General features: G+C 40.6%; 1 protein-coding gene across 1 annotated transcript; it reads left to right on the top strand.

The window, feature by feature from the left end:
- Nucleotides 1-3981: 3981 nt before the first annotated feature.
- Nucleotides 3982-17760, top strand: kmt5c (lysine methyltransferase 5C). Its single transcript, XM_007562150.2, has 9 exons — nucleotides 3982-4318; nucleotides 4684-4816; nucleotides 6103-6268; nucleotides 7986-8095; nucleotides 8182-8345; nucleotides 9616-9635; nucleotides 9762-9898; nucleotides 9978-10150; nucleotides 10828-17760. Exons 2-9 carry the CDS (start codon nucleotides 4704-4706, stop codon nucleotides 15447-15449), a joined length of 5505 nt encoding a protein of 1834 aa, XP_007562212.1. The 5' UTR covers nucleotides 3982-4318; nucleotides 4684-4703; the 3' UTR covers nucleotides 15450-17760.
- Nucleotides 17761-18037: the final 277 nt, after the last annotated feature.

Below are 18037 nucleotides of genomic sequence, written 5' to 3'. Positions count from 1 at the left end.
AATATTATATATTTACAATAAATGTATAGACTTATTCTAGCTTAAAGTTAGCCGGGTTAAAAGCTGCCTCTTCTTCTACGCTTCGCTTCGTATTGAGGGTCTTTAAATTTTACCCAGTTGCTAACGTTCGCCCGGAACGTATGTAATGCGTGAGTTCGACGCAATGAAGCTTACCGGAAATGACGTGCGCTGTAAACTATCCTCCACTTCGAAATGAGAAGTGTCCAGCCAGACAAAATGGCTTTTAATGCTAAATATTTGGAAGTGTGGCTGAACGGCTATTTTCACTTCCTCCGCTGCTGCCGTTGCTATAACTACAGTCACACTACAGTTATAAAACGGCGCAGAAAATGACGTCATCGTTCAACTTTGACCGGAGAAATCCCACACGGAGCGGGCTTGCTAAGCTAGCTTAAAGCTACAAGCAAAGCAAGCGCTTCTTTATTTTTTAGCTTTTAAAAACGTGCCTGTGCTTGTTTTAAAATAATAATAATAATGGTAATTTAAAAAACATAGAAAATGACTGAATGTTTCTGACTGCGTTCCCAGTTTCGTGTGTCCTAACTGTGGGAAAAGAGCCATAAAAATAATAAATATTTAGCTTGGAAAAAAAAATTGTTAAACTAAATATTTAGTTACCAAACTAAGTATTTAATTTGGACTAAATATTTAGTTTGAAAGGAAAATATTTAGCCTAAACTTAAACATTTAGTTGGGAACTAAATATTTAGCTTCCTATATTATTTAATTTACAAGCTAAATAGTTGTTTTAAACTAAATATTCATAATTATTCCTTATAAATCTAGAATAAGATGGTGAAAATATGACTTGAACACCCACATTTTTCCTCTGACAGGCTAAATAAAATTATTACTGTTAATTTTTTTACTGTGTAACTTTACAAACGGCACTCCGTACGATATTCCTAATATTTAGCAGTTTGTTTTTACACTTTGCGTTTGATTATACAAGGTGTTTCTGGTTAAACAATAAATGAAAACTGAGAAAGCAGGATGCTGTAACTGTTAAATATTCCTCTCTGTGGAGCTTCAGGGTAATCTCACAGCCCACTTCCACCAGCCTCACCGCTTTCTGTCCTCCCGCTCTTCAAATATAAACCTGCAGCTCTCTGACACAGCAGGGCAATAAGGACGGACGATGGACAAAATGGACTTTAAATATTTCCCTTTTTGCATTTTTTAGTTAATCTTAACATTCTGCATGGTTTTGATGTATTACAACCCCTTGTTTTGTCCCTGAGAGGTCATCAGACTTCAGTTTGTGCACATGTTCAATTCGCATCCAGGATCAACTCAGGAAGTGAAATTTAGACAACAAACAGGGAATCCAAACCTGAAGAGGAACTGCAGGGAAAATAGGTCCAATTTGGTAAATTTTGAAACAATCTGGCCACAGTATTGGTAAAATTCAGTGATTTGTTGTGCAGAAAGCAGTTTATTCTGATCTGTAAAGTTTCTTTTATGTAAATGAAAGTTAGATTTAAAAAAAAAAAAAGTTTTTATGAGACCTGCAGAACTTCACGTCCATTTTCATCGTTGTTTTCATGGCTGTACAAACCGCAGCTTCGAACATCTTTCACCTTTTCCTTTCTGTTTTTGCTTCTCACCACCAGTAATCTCAAATATCTTCTTTTCTGTAACATTTAAGTTTAGGTAATTGAAGCTTATCGGTGTAGGATCTTTTTAATCAATCAGGGATGTTTTTGCACCATGCACTGTTGCTGGGTAGTTTTAGATCCATTACATTAAAGTTACTATAACTAAGATTAGATAAGAAAATTACTACTAATGGTATTTTTATTTGTATATCTTTTTGTTTTCATCTCTGTTTCAAGGTAGAAATAAATATAGAGTTTGTATATTTTGTGTTTGGGGTTTTCTTTGCATCTTGTATCTGGAATAAGTATCCAAAATTATTGACATTATGGTATCATAGCAAACATTTTCCCTCAAACTCAAATTGAATGGAAATTATTTATTTTTAAGTCTTGGTTTTCTGTTGGATTTATGTCTTCAGTCAGAGGCCTCTTCAAATTTGCTGTAGTACAGACTGCTACTTAACTTTATATTTTGGTCCATCTGATGATGTAATTTTTAAATATTAAATGATTGATAATCTGATCAGTTACTCTCTACTTCAGTGGACTTTTTACCAAGTACTTTTTTACTCTAATTTGAGTAATTTTCTGGATGGCTATTTTTTACTTTTACTTTAGTAAAAATATGTAGAAGTAGCATTTCTCTTAATTGAGTATAATTTTCTATATTCTGCCCTCCAGTCCATATATAACAGGGTAGATTAATTTTCAAAATGTTTTGGTGTATTTAATATTTACAATACGAAACAATAAATATCAGCATGTATGTAAACATTTAACACAGATGCTGAGAGGACGGAGCTCCTGTAACGCTCTTTTGTGCGCCTAGGATGCTGAAAATTAATGCAACATTGAAAGGAAATAAATCTGTTCATGTTTATAAAGAGACAAATATTCCAGGATGTGAGTTCATTAACTTATTTATCCTGGGAATGCTGCTTGGCTTCGTGAGACACTTTTTCTTTAAAAACCGAAACTATTCTGAACAGAAACTTCGCTCAGCTGCCAACACAAACTTTCTCCTCCTTCACAACTGCTGATTGATTAATGAGAATCATCAATCGTCCTGTTTATAAAAACATTACTGACAGATCTTCCATGCAGACACAGCAGCTTTCTGTTCACGGAGGCTCAAATACTTGAGATACTTTAGGATTCCCAGAGCCGTTACTTTGGATTGTTTTCCAGTTCAAACTTGTCCACAGTATTGAAGACTGAATTCCTGGCAAACATCCAGATTACAGCAAGCGCTTTTTAAAGTTAAACTGTGACTCTACTAAAGGTTAAATCAGCGAAATTAACCATTATTTATTAACTTATTGTCAGTACAGGTTTTAAATATGTGATCTGACTGTGATCCGTTTCCCCGTTTGTGATTATTTTGAGCAGGAGTGATGTGTCAGTCATGGCCGAGGCAGCTGGATCTGCCGGCTCATTTTGAATGAACAGTCAAAGCTGATTTACACTGGTTTTAATTTTGTGTCATGAGTAAGTAAATTTTTTAATACAAAAAGAAAGAAGTAACATTACTGTCTAAGCTATAAGATGGTTAAGACTATTTAGGATTAGTTCTATACACGTTCAATAGCTGAATATCATAATATAACCTAATTATTAGACCTTTTTTTCCCTCCCGTTTAAAAGTTGGAAAAACAGACAAATTCAGCATTAATCAGTTAATGTTTTAGAGCTGGTATGGTTTAAAAACCAAGTAGAGCAGATTTTTAAAATTATATTTAGAGATTCTGACTTCTCATTGTGAGATGGGGAGAGAGAAAAAGTGTCAGAAATGTCGGGGAAAAAATTTAAATTGTAAAACTTTGTGAGCCACAAATACTTAAGGCGTAATTTAATTAATTTAATCAATGTTCTCCACAAAGTTGGCACTGTGAAAAGATAGCATAAACTATAAAGAACTGGATTTTAATGACTAAAATACTAACTATGTGTCTTATATTTTAAGATTAACTTAAAAAAACAACCCGTTTATCAAACTATTCCTCCAATAAAATATAGTTGTGTTCCGGTTTCTGTGGTAGAAATTATTTTAAAAAATAATAATAAATAAATAAAAGAAAAAAAACAGAACAAAAAGAAAGCACCATAAAATTACCATGCTTTCGTAAAAAAATTACGCGCGTCTAGTGAAGAGACGTTTAGGAACCGACCGATTCAGTTCTTTTTAACGAATTAAGCCAAATAATTCGGATCTCAGTAAACACACTGAATTCCCATCACTACAGCTCACTGTACTACAAGAGGTTCTCACCGTTCTCACCACTGGGAACGCCCACTAACCAGCTGGCCAATCAGAAAGCTTGGCACGCTTTCCTTGCGTAATTGAAGTTGGCCTCAGCCAATAGGGAATTCCGTGGGCGTGGTATGAATAGTTTGGTTGTGCTGGAGGTTTCTCATCAACTTTTAGGCGATCTTTGCAAAGCTAATTTACGACACATTTAAAACATTTTCGTCCTGTTTTACTGGAATGTCGTGCGTTTGTACTTTTCGGGATTCACACCGGGATTTGTTTCGTTATCGCCATCCAAGCAGCCAGGACACGGAGTGACGACCAGACTCCATTTTCGTTTGCAGCTGATCGGCGGAGAGCTAGCTACTTTATGTTGCTAGGCTAACTTTCGCTTCCAGGCGATAACTTGTCTACCTGGCGGTGCTTTCGTCAACTCCAAAAAGACTCCCAGGTGGGTTTCAATTCCTGCATCTTCTAATAAGGAGGCTGTTTTAAATATGAGACTGCAGGGTGTAGATTTTATCAGCTAAATGATGCCGTAATGTTCCGTTAGCTGCAGGCCGCTAAACGTACAGCCTCCTCCCTCCTCTGATCAGAACACAGCGAACTAATACTCTACATAACCTCATTGGACCTTGTTTTTATTCCACTATTGAACATGCAAATTAAAGATGAATAACATGCTACATGATGAGATCGTGTGCTGCTGATCTGAGCACCTAAACCAAGCTATCCAGCTCGTTCTCTGCAGACTGGTTGTGCAGAAATGCTTCAAATCCCTGTAACGTATCGTTATTTTGACCCCTGTGATTGCAGCATGCTGATGGTGGGAGGCAATGGACGGATACACTAGAATGAGTGTGAAGGAGTTGTGTGAGACCGATGACCTGGCCACCAGTTTGGTGCTGGACCCTCTTCTGGGCTTCACCACCCATAAAATGAACATCAGGTAATCAAAAACAATGTCAGCTGGAGTGTTAGCAGCACGTGTGAAAGAGCTGCACCTCAGATAAAAACGTAGAACTAAAATGACTTCAAATTACTCCAAAATCATGTAAAACTAAGATTTGCACAACAGTGTTTCTCAGTTTGTACTGTAATCAGTGAAAAGTCGTTGCTGCTGATCATATCTCTTATCATTTGAGGCATTTTCTTATCATGACAAGAATATATGGAGGTTCGAAAGCTCCAAAAGATGTTATTTTTACTATTTTCCATCAATAAATTTGAATTTAATGTAAACTGTTTGCAGGTTACTGACAAAAATCTAATGTTTTTATGCAGCTGGTGTCATTAAGAGCATTATTATTTATCACATACAACAACCTGAAAAAGAAGCAAAGAAGAAATAAATTGCTTTTTATTATTATTAAAACAATACTAGTTTCAGATTTCATAATTGACATTGAACGTCAGCGTTGTTGAATATCCTACCTTTTAACTGTATGTAGAATAAAAGCAATTTAATCTTTTGTAACAGTTTATTGAGCCAAAAATGTTACTGGATAGTTTATTTATTATTTTTACAGCTACAGGTTTGAATGCTGTTCTTGCAGACAAAACTCCTGCTTGCTCCAGATCTGATTTTATTATTTTACCTCAATTTATTTTCTAAAAATGAAGTTACAAATGATAGAAAATATTCTCAAAACTGTCTTTTATTTCCATCTTTCTTTAACAGTTGTATAACAGAACATTTTTGCTTAATTTCTAGAATAAAGTTGTGAAGTTAGTATAAAAAAGACGCAGTTTTACCAGAATAATAACTTAAAATGACAGAAAAAAAAAGTAGTTTTAATGAGAGAAAATCTTCTGGAGTGAATTAAAAAGTGAAGTTGATGCGACCGCCTCAGTTTGGTTCGACACATTTCTGCTACTGATAATAATTTGATGCTGATTTGTTAAAAGATTAAGTATTTAGTATTTTCTTACTAAATACCTTTCTAAACTTATACCTTCACAAGACTCAACATTCCTCATTTCATTTTTTTCGTGCTTTTACTGTTTTATTGTCCAAACATTGCGACTTTATTCTTGTATTATTTTGCACTCTGTTGTCGTACGACTTATGATATTAACTTTTGGAATTTCACTTGTGGTTTTAGCCTTTATTCACAAACATTTCCCACTGATTTTTAATAAACATTGACGATTCTGCGTCTCCCAAAATATCTGAACAGCTCCCTCTGTTCCTCTGTGTTTGTCGTTTTTAACCGGTCGTTATTTCCGTTCCAGTCCGGCACCAGAGATCAGACGTTGGGGCGTCCTCAAGGAGACGCTGCTGCGGTTTCAGCGAACGCACGACTTCAACGCCACGTTTGAGGCGCTGACGGTCGGCGAGCTCGCTGGCGACTACTTCAACGCTCTGGGGAGCCACCGGCAGGAGCTGCTGAGACAACATGTAGGCATCTGAACCAGGACCACGCTCTAATTCTGTTTTATGTTTCTTTAAATTTAAATAATTAACTTTTTGCATCATCAATTTGCTTTTTTTTTTTTTTTTTCAAACCTGAAGATAAAAGCTGTTTTCAGAGCTTAGATTATGAGTTTAAACTTGAGTTTCTTAGATGCCAAACATAAATCACAAATTGTGTTTTAAAGAATCTATATTTAGTGCAGGAGGCATCCATGATGATTTCTGGAAACGTGTAAACAACAAATAAAATCAGTTATGAAGTCTCTATGAACAACATAGTCCTTCAAAAAAGAGCTAGTTGAGACAAAAGAACTAAACTGAAGCGCTTAATCATCCAGTTTTTTGTAGAAAGAGAGAAAATAATGAATAATACAAATAGAAATGATTGCGCTCGTTCCAATTTGTCATGCGTTTAATTCATTTACTGCGACAGGCCAACGTATCGACTCAAATTACCAGAATGTTTTAAAATTTACTGAGAACAAAACGTAATTTTGGTTGTTTATAAACGTGGAAATCTGAAGTTAGATGTGTGGAACAGTTTGTAGCAGCTGTTAAAGAGTCTTCACACGTATATTCAAGTTTTACACTCAGCCTTACAGATGTGACAGTTTTCACACCTAAAAACTAAAAATGGGCCGAGACTCAGTTGGTTTCATGTGGGGCTTCGTTCACACTGCCGGAGCCACAGAGACACGTTGTGACAAAGTTTTGGTTTGTTTCTGTTGTTACTACAAAGAGAAGCTGATGAGGTTGAAGCCGATTGGAAAAGAAAGGAAACAGAAAATAGCAACATGTGGCTAAACCTGCAGGCCAGGATGAACCAGCGTGTTTACAGGCTTTATAAATGCCTAGTCATTGTAACGTCAGTGTAGAGCGGGGCGATGTGGCTGAAACGTAAACTCAAATCTTTTCTGACCTCTTTGAGGTCTAATCTGTCAAGAACTGCAGCTTTAGTACAAAATTATGTAATTTGAGAACACCAGATAATATTTTTAAGCTAAATCTGACTTCAATTGATACAAAATATCAAAGGAGTACACCTTGGAATTGTAGGAAAGGGGACATATTATGCAAAATTCACATTTTTCATGTTTTTGTACTTCCTCTCGGGTATGAACTGCTTCCAGAAACAGCACAAGTGCATAAGGAAAAAACAACAACTAAACATCCAGCCAGTTTTTAGCAGTAAATTAATGTTTTTTTGAGTCTGGAGAATGAGCCATTTCAAAAACATCAAGATCAAGTCACATTCTTTGGGCACTGCCTGTTACCTAGCAACCTCAGTGGCATTCTGCCCGTTACCTAGCAACCCTAGCTGAGCTCCAACACATTTGGTCAGCTGGTTTTGCTGCTCTATAATGGATGCTGGAAAAGACGAGTGTTTTGTTGTTGACTTGGCATTCAGAAACTACTTACTGCGTTCTTGTTGGCTGTGCAGGAGGTTCCACTTCTGTTTTTCAAAGATGTATGGTTGTGTAATTGTGTGCCATTTTCAAATGTGAGTGTAAACAACAGCTTATTTAGATTTAAAGTGACAAGAGGCCCTAAAACATCTCATTCTGAAACCGAACAAACTAAAATTTCATTATCTACGGATGATTTTGTCCAAAAAATGTAGCACATGTGTTTTGTTTAGTCTATAGAGCTACCCTGACCTGTTTAAGGAAGCACCGTTATATGTTGTTGGATGTGGCTGCAGGTGTATCGCTACCTCAGTGCCTTCCTGCTGGACAGTGGGATCAAGATAGAGTCGTGTGACAGATACTCATCGGAGACCAACGGGGCGAAGATAACGGCCACGAGGCATTGGTAATCCCTCCCTCCCTCTTCTTCCAGCTGTCGGTTCCAGTCCTGCCCTGAGCTCTCACAGCTGCGTCTGTCCGTCTGTCCTGCAGGTTCGTTGGAGAGCGCGTGGAGGTCCTACTGGGCTGCATAGCGGAGCTGAACCCCGCGGACAGCGCCGTGCTGAGGGCAGGGGTCAACGACTTCAGCGTCATGTACTCCACACGCAAACGCTGCGCTCAGCTGTGGCTCGGGCCCGCAGCCTTCATCAACCACGGTGAGCGTCTTTTTAAATGAATATTTAATGAAAATCTGCAAAATGTGTCATTTTTTCATCCGATTAATCGTCAGAATAATCGATTAATCGATCAGACTCAGCATCAGTACAGGGTAGGACGGATCTGGTGATTGTTTTTTCATTAAGAGTTCACCCTGTTGGATTGATTTAGGCAAATAAATGTTTTATTTATTTTAAATGCAAAATTTATATTATATATTTTGGAAAAAAATCACTTAGTTACTTGTCTGAGTTTTTCTTTCAATAATTTGCCCTGTTTTGAGTTTTTATTCTCCATTTATCAATTGATCGATTATTATATGTATTGTGAACTAACAATTTATCATTGTGGAAGATAAATGTTAATGAAGATTTTACGGTCATAAAATAGAATATTTGTGTTCCTGAAGTGTTTTAATCCTGTTCTTATTTTAAAAAGTTTCACCTTAAAACTGCATTACCTGAATGAGACTGATGGGGGCGCTCCTTTAGTTTCCACTAAAGGTGATGAGGGACAAGGAAGTAAAAATTAATTTAGATATTTTGTGGGATTTTATTTTGATTAAAGTTTTATTTTATAGGTTTTAAATCTGTCAGAGATTAAATTAATATTTAGGGAAAAGTTTATTCAAATGGCAAAACAAAACGGTAGATTTATTATCACTTTTAGTTTTTATTAATGAGTTCATTCTTATTGTTAAGATTATTTTTTCCCCACTATTACTATTAACAATACAATTCTTATCCAGGATATGTTTAACAGCCAAAAAGATTTCTGAATCGATTAATTGATTATTGAAATGATCATGAACTAAATCGATTAATTGATTATTGAAATGATCATGAACTAAATCGATTAATTGATTATTGAAATGATCATGAACTAAATCGATTAATCGGTTGCATACAGACTTAAAAAATGGTGAAAAGACGAACAGAGTCAGAGCAGAAATGAACCAGAACTACAAAATATAGATAAAAACATTCTTTGTCTGTGAAAATGTTTTATGCAAAACTTTAGCTTCAGCTGGTTAGCATGCATGAAAGGAATGCTGTTATTGCATTTTAAGCAGTAAAATGTTTGTTTTTCTTTAAAAAAAAATAAGTATTTATAAAATAAAAGCTCCCACGGTTAAATGAAAATCAGTAGATTTTTCTTTATCTGATTAATCGATTACTAAAATAATCGTTATTTGCATCCCTAATTTCCATTTATATGGTGACTTAATTAACTGAAATCTTTCTTTTCCATTTCTCTCCTGAATTGAAGACTGCAAACCGAACTGCAAGGTAAAACATCTCTGACTGCGTTTTTATTTCAGAAACGATCCTTTTTTTATGTTTTCTGACACATCTGTTGTTGTTGGACCCACCTTTGTCTAATCCGTTTTTTTCTCTCTTTCTGCACCTGTCAAGTTTCTCCCCGGTGAGAAGAACATCGCCTGCGTGGAAGTGATCCGACCCATCTCGCCTGGGGAGGAAATCACCTGTTACTATGGCGCCAGCTTCTTCGGCGAAGGCAACGAAATGTGCGAATGCTGCACCTGCGAGAGGTGTGTCCGCCGCTCCGGCTGGCTTTGTCTCGGCGGCGGCTCGGGTGTCGCTCACGGCGCGTGTGTTTGATCCGATCAGGAACGGAGAGGGCCACTTCAGGCACAGAGGGAAGCAGCCGGACAGCGAGGAGGCGAAGGAGGCCGTGGGCCAGAAGTACCGGCTGCGTGAGCGATACCTGCGCCAGCACAGGGAGAGAGGACACCTCACCGCCAGGCCCAGCGCGCCGGGAATCCACGCCGGGATCTTCACAGGTGAACAGAAACACAGGAGACAAATCTAATCCACTATTAAACCTTAAAGGAATTAAATTAAGACTTTAATTGATATTTAATTAAACCTGAAATGTTTACAGTAATTAGTGCATCATTCGTCTATCCTTTTTTTATCCATTATTCCTTTCTTTTTCCTCCCTTCCCTCCGTCCTTCCTTCTTTTGTTCTCTCCTTCTTTTCTTCCTTCCATCTTACCTACCTTCCTTCCTCCTTTCCTTCGCTTCTTCCTTCCTTCCTTTCTTTCTTCCTCCTTTTGTTTATTTCTTCATTCCTTCCTTCCTCCTTTCCTTTGCTTCTTCCTTCATTCCTTCCTCCTTCCCCTCTTTCCTTCCTTGCTTCCTTCTTTCCTTCTTACCTTCCAATTTTCATCTATCCTTCCCTCTGTCCATTCTTCCTTCCTTCATCTATCTTTCTTTCATACTTTTTGTTTCTTTCTTTCTTTCTTTCTTTCTTTCTTTCTTCCTTCCTTCTTTCCTTCTGACATTTATTTTGAAGGTTGTTTATTAAATAAATTGCACTCTAGAAAAATGGTTTAAAATTAATGATTAAAGCCAAAAATTAACATTAATTAAAACTTTTGCCCAGAGCTGTTTTTGTTTTTTTATTTTTCCTCCTGAATTTAATCCGGCTGCTCGTTTTGTCTCCTTTCGTCGCCAGCGATCCCCTCCAGGAACTCCTTCACCCAGCAGATGAGGAGAAACGCTCTGAAGAACAAGAAGCTGAACGACACCAAGAGGTGGAGGCGTGAGAAGCAGAGGCGGTCGGGGAACCACCTGCTGAAACGCTGCCGGACCGTTCCGCTGCCGTCCCAGGTCGCTCTGAGGGACCTGCACGTCAGAGTGCGGCGCCACTCGGTGGATTTCCTGCTGCAGTGCAAGGATCCCAAAAGCAAAGAGAGGGCCTTGCTGCAGGAACTAGAGGAGGTGAAGCCAAGAAAAGCGGCTGTCGAGGAAAACCCCAAGTCTTTGACTTTGAGTTCCTCCGTGCCGGCCAATCTGAGAAGCAGATCCGCCGTGAACAGCGTGGCTTTGAACATGAAGATCTGCTCAAGAGCCAAAAGCATGGTTCATAAAACGCAGGAGACAAAGACGGAGTCCAGTAGCACAAACACGGCTAACACTACTACAGCTTGTCCGCCTGTTGAAAGGGACAAAACCTGCAGCACAGAAAAGCAGGAGAACATGGAAAAAGCAATCATTGAAAGTCAGAGCAGCAAAGTTGAATCCAGGATCGCCGCTCCGCCTCTGACTGTGTCAGAGAAGGCTGCCGACAATCCAGTAATCACTCTGAAGCAATACGTCACCGTCGACCTTACTAGGTTATCAATCCTGCAACCAGCCGAGGCCGGAAAAACACAAGAAGAGGAGAAAGGTGGCGTTTTAGGGAGAGGAAGGAGCCAACCGCCCCCCAAACCTGGGAACCTGCCAAGAAAGCAGGTTTCCAGGTCAGACGTCTGTACAGTTACGAGCAAACGAGGAGGGAGGGAAACGCTCCTCAAGGCCACAGATGGAACAGATGCTCACAAAGAAGTCGCCGGGAATCCATCTGGCTGCGAGAAGAAGGGGGTTGGCAGAGTTGTGGAAATAAAAACGGTGCAAACAGAGCTGCAGGAAGAGAAGAGAGACCCTAGATCAACTGAAGCTGAGAAAGTGGGGAAGTCGAAAGCAGGGAGTAATATCCAGAGTGTTAAAAATGCAGAGAAAGTGGAAGTTAAAGTGTCAGGACAGATGAAGAGATGCTTGAATGAGCGTCCCGAAGATGTGGTGATAAAACAGGCAAAGGTTTTGCTGTCGGACATTTTAAGAAAAGATAAATCTTTTTTAGATCAGAGGCTGCAGGGAGACATAAACAGAGGGAGCTGCAATCGTTGCGTTAAGGAGAGGTTTACGAAAAAACGAAGTGGGCGGAAAACTAAATTGGATGAATCACAGAACGGGATGGGAACCCCAAACGACGAGCGATTGGTTTCTGTTTGCACAGACTTGGGTGTGAAAAGTTCACACGTCCAATCCGAACCGAATCGCAGCGAACTGCCGGCCTCCTCCTCCATCAACTCACTACCTCACAGGTCGGCCGTTTCTACAAAGGCTCAGCCGCACCCGGACGCCAACCCACAGTCCAACATACCTCTGAAGAAACGCACGTTTCGGAGCTCCGTGGAGATCGACTCGCAGCGAGGTCCGACTTCCGCCTCCGATCGTGTCCAGAAAAACACGGCCGTGGTGACGTCGCCTCCAGCACCACAACCGAACACGTCCGCTACCTCTGGAGAAGCCAAGAAAGATAATAAATCAGCTCTAAGGCGGATCCAAAAACAACCGGTAGTTACCAGAGCGCTTCGCTCCAGACCTAACGGATCTCCACGACGCCACCTGCTGAGGAAAATCCGACAATGCAAACAAGAAAATCAGGAGGAGGATATTTGTGAAGATATGAGTGATAGTCCTGCGGCTGTCACACGTAGATCCCAAAAAAACTCCCAGAATAACCTGGAAACATCGTCCCCTGAAGAAAACAGCTCAGAGGAAACAAAAGCCGGCTTTGATTTCAAGATCCGCCTCAAGCGGAGAAGAGGAAAAGTGTGGGACGTTCAGTGCGAGACGTTGGCGCTGAAAACGGAAAAGCATGACGACTCGATGGCGTGCGATCCTTTCAAAGCAATCATGGACTCTGTGTCCATCTTAAACCGAGAGATGGAGGCTCACGTTCAAGCAAGTCAGAAGGCGAAGAGCAGACTGCATCGATTGAGACGAAGAAACGACAAAAACAACAAAAAACAAGTTACTGACGTCCAGACGGATGGAGTCAGTGAAACTAAAGTTGGACAAAACGAATCTGTTGACGAAAAAAGTGAAATTAAAGCAAAGTTGGAAAGCCGGCCCCCGTTGAGCCTGAATGGAACCAGTGAGATGCTTCCAGAAACTAAAGTGGAAGATCATCTTTTAAAAAGCTGCTGCCTGTTTGAGAGCGCGCCCCAACAAAAGCTGGAGCCAGAACTGGGCTCAGACGGGCTTCAGTTGCCGGTTCTGAAACTGCGGAGGAAGGTGGAGGATATCTGGGAGGTGGACAGCAAAAAGGGGCTTGTACTGCCTGACCTAATGGCCGATGTCAAGAGAGAGGTCAAGAGTCACGCCTTAGGGAGGCAGAAGAAAGAAGAGACTTGTCTGAGACTCAACAGCAATCTGATGTCTCTAAAAACAGAACCGCCCCCGTTTTCCCTCTCTCTTTCGCCGTTGTCGCTGTCATCACCTCTTAACGAGGGCAAAACCGAAGCTGCACACTCAGCCGGAGAGCGAATCATAGAAAGGTTGGAGTCGTACATGGGGGGGAGGAAACAGAGGCTCAAAGTTGACAAACAGCGCAAGAGTGTGCCCATGGAGACGCCCACCCCTTGTCTGAGTCACACACTCCAGCAGATTGACAACAGCCTCTCCAGGCTCTCCGAAGGCCTGTGTTCCTCTCAGACGCTGGAGAAGCCTGCGGCGGCTTGCGCCAGCGCCTCCAGTTCTGTGATCCAGACCTCGTCCCAATCCCCCCCGTTTGTGGCCGCTGACAATATACTGTCCGCCGAGCCCAGCTTCACCAACTGCTGCGAAGACATCCTGGACTTCCAGTGCCTCGGCTTTGAGGGATACGACCAGCCGCAGAACATTCTCCCATCCTCCCCGTCAGATCTGTGCTCCCTGGATCCACCCACCGACCCATTTAGCAGTCCTCTCTCCCACAGCCCGACTGACACCTGGTCCACTGAAACACCCTACCTGGGCCCGCCAAGTCCGGGGAATAACTTCACCAGTGAGGATCTGCAGTTTTTCCCGGGTTTGGTTGCTTCCAAAAGTGACTCTGGGAGTGTTCACAACTGTGAAGCCAAGGGCATCTCCAAAGACGGACCTAACTCTGGTTTTGGGTTTTCATCTTCGGTAAATTCAGACGTTGTGAGCAAGGAGCGTATTATGAGCAAAAATCTGGGAGCGAGGCTCTCCAAAGACGACCCCAGAACTCAACCATCTTTGTCCGTCGCCAGCAAGTCTCGTATTTTCACCGGAAATCCCGTTGTTTTAAGCCAGCCTTCCCTCAACTTCAAGGCCACCACCAGCCAATCAAAAACGCAGCTCAACCTCAAAACCCAAGGCCCGTTCCATCGCATGACCATTCCAAGTAAATCCCAGTCATTCCCAAGTAACCAGCCAACTGTGGTCAGAGGAACGTCGGCTCAAGTGTCCAACAGATTCCTTTCCCCTTCAGTCCTCTCTACAAAGAATCCCAACTCTCCTGAAAGTCCATTCAGCTACCAGGAGAAGCCATCTACGGTAATCCACAGGGTTCTGAAGTACCAGGGTGGTAGCCAGACGCAGAACCTGTACAGTGCTCCGTGCGAGGATACCATAGCTGCTAGTGGTGGCGCCCGGATCTCTGCCAAACAGAGCCAGAAATTTGTTCCTAATGTGTCTCAAAAAAGCAACGTATCTTTCCAGGGGTTCGGAAAGGACGTTGGCCATCTCAGCTCCTCCAGCAACCTCGCCAGGTCCAACCTTCACTTCAGCAGACCCAATTCCTCCGTTTCACAGTCTTTCGGTAAAAACAAGATGGCATCAGACAAACAGGAAACGGCTGAAACTAACATGGGGTACAAAAACTTTTCCGAGATGCCGAGGCCCTTCTTCTTTCCTAGCAAAGCTTCCGACTGCTACTCATCCCAGCAAGACAAGAAGCTGGACAAAACCGACAAACACCAGCCATGTTACACACAGCAGGATGCCTATGACTTTAGCTATTCCTCTCTCTCACCCATCTCTCAGCACAGCAGCCCTCAACTAGTCCACAGCACACCTCCAGGTACACCAGCACCCAAAACCCAGTCCACCGCCTCCTTCCCTTACGGCTACCAAGGTCCTCCCTATGTGCTGAACTTCAGCGGCGACCACTCACTCACTCTGGGCCTGAGGGACGGTTCTGATGGCTACCCGGGCCTGGGCGCTACAAACTACACCTACCACTGCCTGATGGAGCCCTCAGGCACTCAAGGACGGTTGGTCCTTGAACCTTGCGGACCCCAACTGTCCAATCCGTCCTCTCTGGGCGGGTTCTCTGGCCTCAGAAGTCAGGATGAACACTGCCGGAAGGACATGCAGCAGCAGTGCCAGTCAGGGGAAAACCAAGGTGCTTCACACTACGGTGGGGTTCCTACGTCGCACTCAATGGGCGCCACAAAACCCAAACGGGTGCGGCTGGTGGTGACGGACGGTACGGTGGACTTGGACTTGCAGTACTCGGACTGAAAGTGACTGGATCTCTTGAAACCTTTTAGATGTTGGTTGTTTTTCTAAATGTTTCTGTTCATAATCTGCTTTTCTAATGAATTATCTTGATGTAGAAAAGACTCGCGCAGGGTTTGAGTCGAGCAGAAATATCCACTACAGTTTGTTCAGAATACCAAATTTTAAAGCATTACCTTTGAACCTGCAGGTCAAGTGGAATTCTTTGCAAAAAATTATTCATACGTCTTAAAGTTTTTCACATTTCTTCACTTTAAAACCACAAAACTCTATTGTTTTTTTTAAAGAGTCAGTTGGATTTAAGTCTGTACTTTGATTAGGCCATTCAAATACATGAATTGAATGAACTTCAGTACAGTGGGTGTTGTTCATTTGAGTTTCTCTGCATATAGTTGAAAGAGGCAGTATTAGATGGAGAACTTAACAAAAAGGTTAACTAAAGTAGTAAAACTGTACTTCTTCCACCAACTTACAATCCAATATGGCCGCCTTACTTTTAAATTTTAGTTATCAGTGGATATATAAACATTTGAACTTCAGGCAAAATGTAGTTAAGTAAATTAATAATTAACTGAGCTACGTCGTCCCTTAATTAGCTAAATGTAGCTATATTCTATAAAAACAAGAGAAATGGATCGTTAGTAGCTGGTTTTGCTAATAACAGTTAGCCTGATCAGTTAGCCAATCTCTCTTTGTTGTAGGTTAGCCTTACATCTTCCATCGAATCCTTGATTCTGGAATGGAAGTATTATCCACAGCTACCAGCACCTGCTCCTGGTTCACTGTACCACGTTAGTGCAGCTGAAGTACCAGGAGTTGTTTGTGTACCGCAGTTTGAGAACCATAATATCTAAGTCATGAATCGCATCTTATGCTGTTTCCCCCCAGAGGTTTTTCTCCATCCATCTGTCTGTTAACTCGCTGAAAGCTTCTGTGTGCCTGCTAAAGGGGAAAAAAGACATCCCCACAGCATGATGCAGCCACCACCATGTTTTAAAGTGTGTTCTTTTGTTTTGGCCAGAATGTTTCACTGATCTTCCCACTTATTTTTTTTTTTTTTTTTTGCATCTTTTACAAACCAGATTTGTAGATTGCTCCATAAACATTGTCCTGCTGTCCAACTTTACTTTGACTAGGCTGTACTAACACATAAATGTGCTTTAATTGCAGTTTGTCATATGTTTAACCTCAGCTCTACCCCACAGCTTTTTCATCATCTAGTAAGTTTGTAGAAATGTATCTCCACTGCATGATGCTGCCACCACCATGTTTCTTGGTGTTAGTGTTAGTTTTCTGCCATCAAGTCTAAATTATTTCATGTAGAACGTCAAACATGCGTCAGTAATTATATTAAATTAGAAGTTTGTGGTTGTAAAATGAGAAAATGTGGGAAACTCAAAGGGGTTTGAAGACTTTTTGCGAGCCACTGCACACATCGAAGCCCTTCTTACTGTACTGTAACATAGATGTATGAATTTTTCTATCCCATAAATGGTAGTAGAGCCAGAATCCACCTGAACCGTTGGCCGGTGGAGCTTAAAGAGGCGGTTTTGTGCCTCGCTCTTTGATATTCTCGTGATGTTTTCAAGCACCTGTAGAAATTTTTTTTCTTTTAATACCACGTTAAGCTCTTGTCTCACTAAACTCCTGAGTTGTGTGCATGTGTTGGACGCGGCTGGAGGTGCGTTTGCATGAACGGTGCAGTGAAAGACTTCCTCTACGAATCCAGGACCAGATCCGTTTTTCTCCATGTTGTTACATCAGCAGTGTGACAATCCTCTCATCTGTGTTGGTAATTTCTAATCCCACAGAAGGATTATTTTATAATGTTACCATGTTTATAGTGTTTGTTGATGAAGCTACTCATTTACAGATGTTATTTTATTTTATTTTATTTTGGTTGAGATTGAGAACATTTCATGCTGGAAGTTGAATCGGTTTGACTTCGTGCGGTGGGAGCGTTCTTGTGGTTACCGTGACGATGTACTGTCTTGTTATGATAAAAAAAAAAGGCCAATTATTTATTTTAATATCCTCACTTCTGGAAAAGGTGCTTTTCATGTAATTTATATTTCACGTTGATTGTTCAAACTATTAAATGTGTGTGTTTTTTTTTAAATATTATTATTATTATTGTTATTTAATGGGACATGATGATATTTACATGATGTATTTAATTTTAAAGACCAGTTTTTTTTAACTGTTGCAGATGAAACTAGCTTGTTTTTTTCTAATTGGCTGTTAGTCCTACTGGAAGTCTGTTGTAGAAATGTACAAATGTAGCCTATATCATTAAAGATGATTCTTTTTTGTATGTTTGCCTCTACCTTTTTCTTTTAAATATTTATTTTTAATTGAATATTTAAAGCAGTGGTGGTAAAACTGTGGTGTGGGGTCCATTTGCAGTACACATGCTGATTTTCTCAGGCCTATACAAATTTGAAATACTTGTTTTTTTAATATAATAATCAGGATTTTTGTTAAATATTTATAGTACAATGGAGCTTCACCCATTTGAGTTTAGTTGCAGATTTTTCTGTGAAATGTAACTCCAAATGTTTTGCAAAAAATCTCCAGATACGTGGATTATT

Source organism: Poecilia formosa, unplaced genomic scaffold, assembly GCF_000485575.1.
Source record: "Poecilia formosa unplaced genomic scaffold, Poecilia_formosa-5.1.2 Scaffold134, whole genome shotgun sequence".
NCBI classification, from domain to species: Eukaryota; Metazoa; Chordata; class Actinopteri; order Cyprinodontiformes; family Poeciliidae; genus Poecilia; species Poecilia formosa.
Note: the sequence above shows the minus strand (reverse complement) of the source record. Positions and strands in the feature narration are given on the sequence as shown.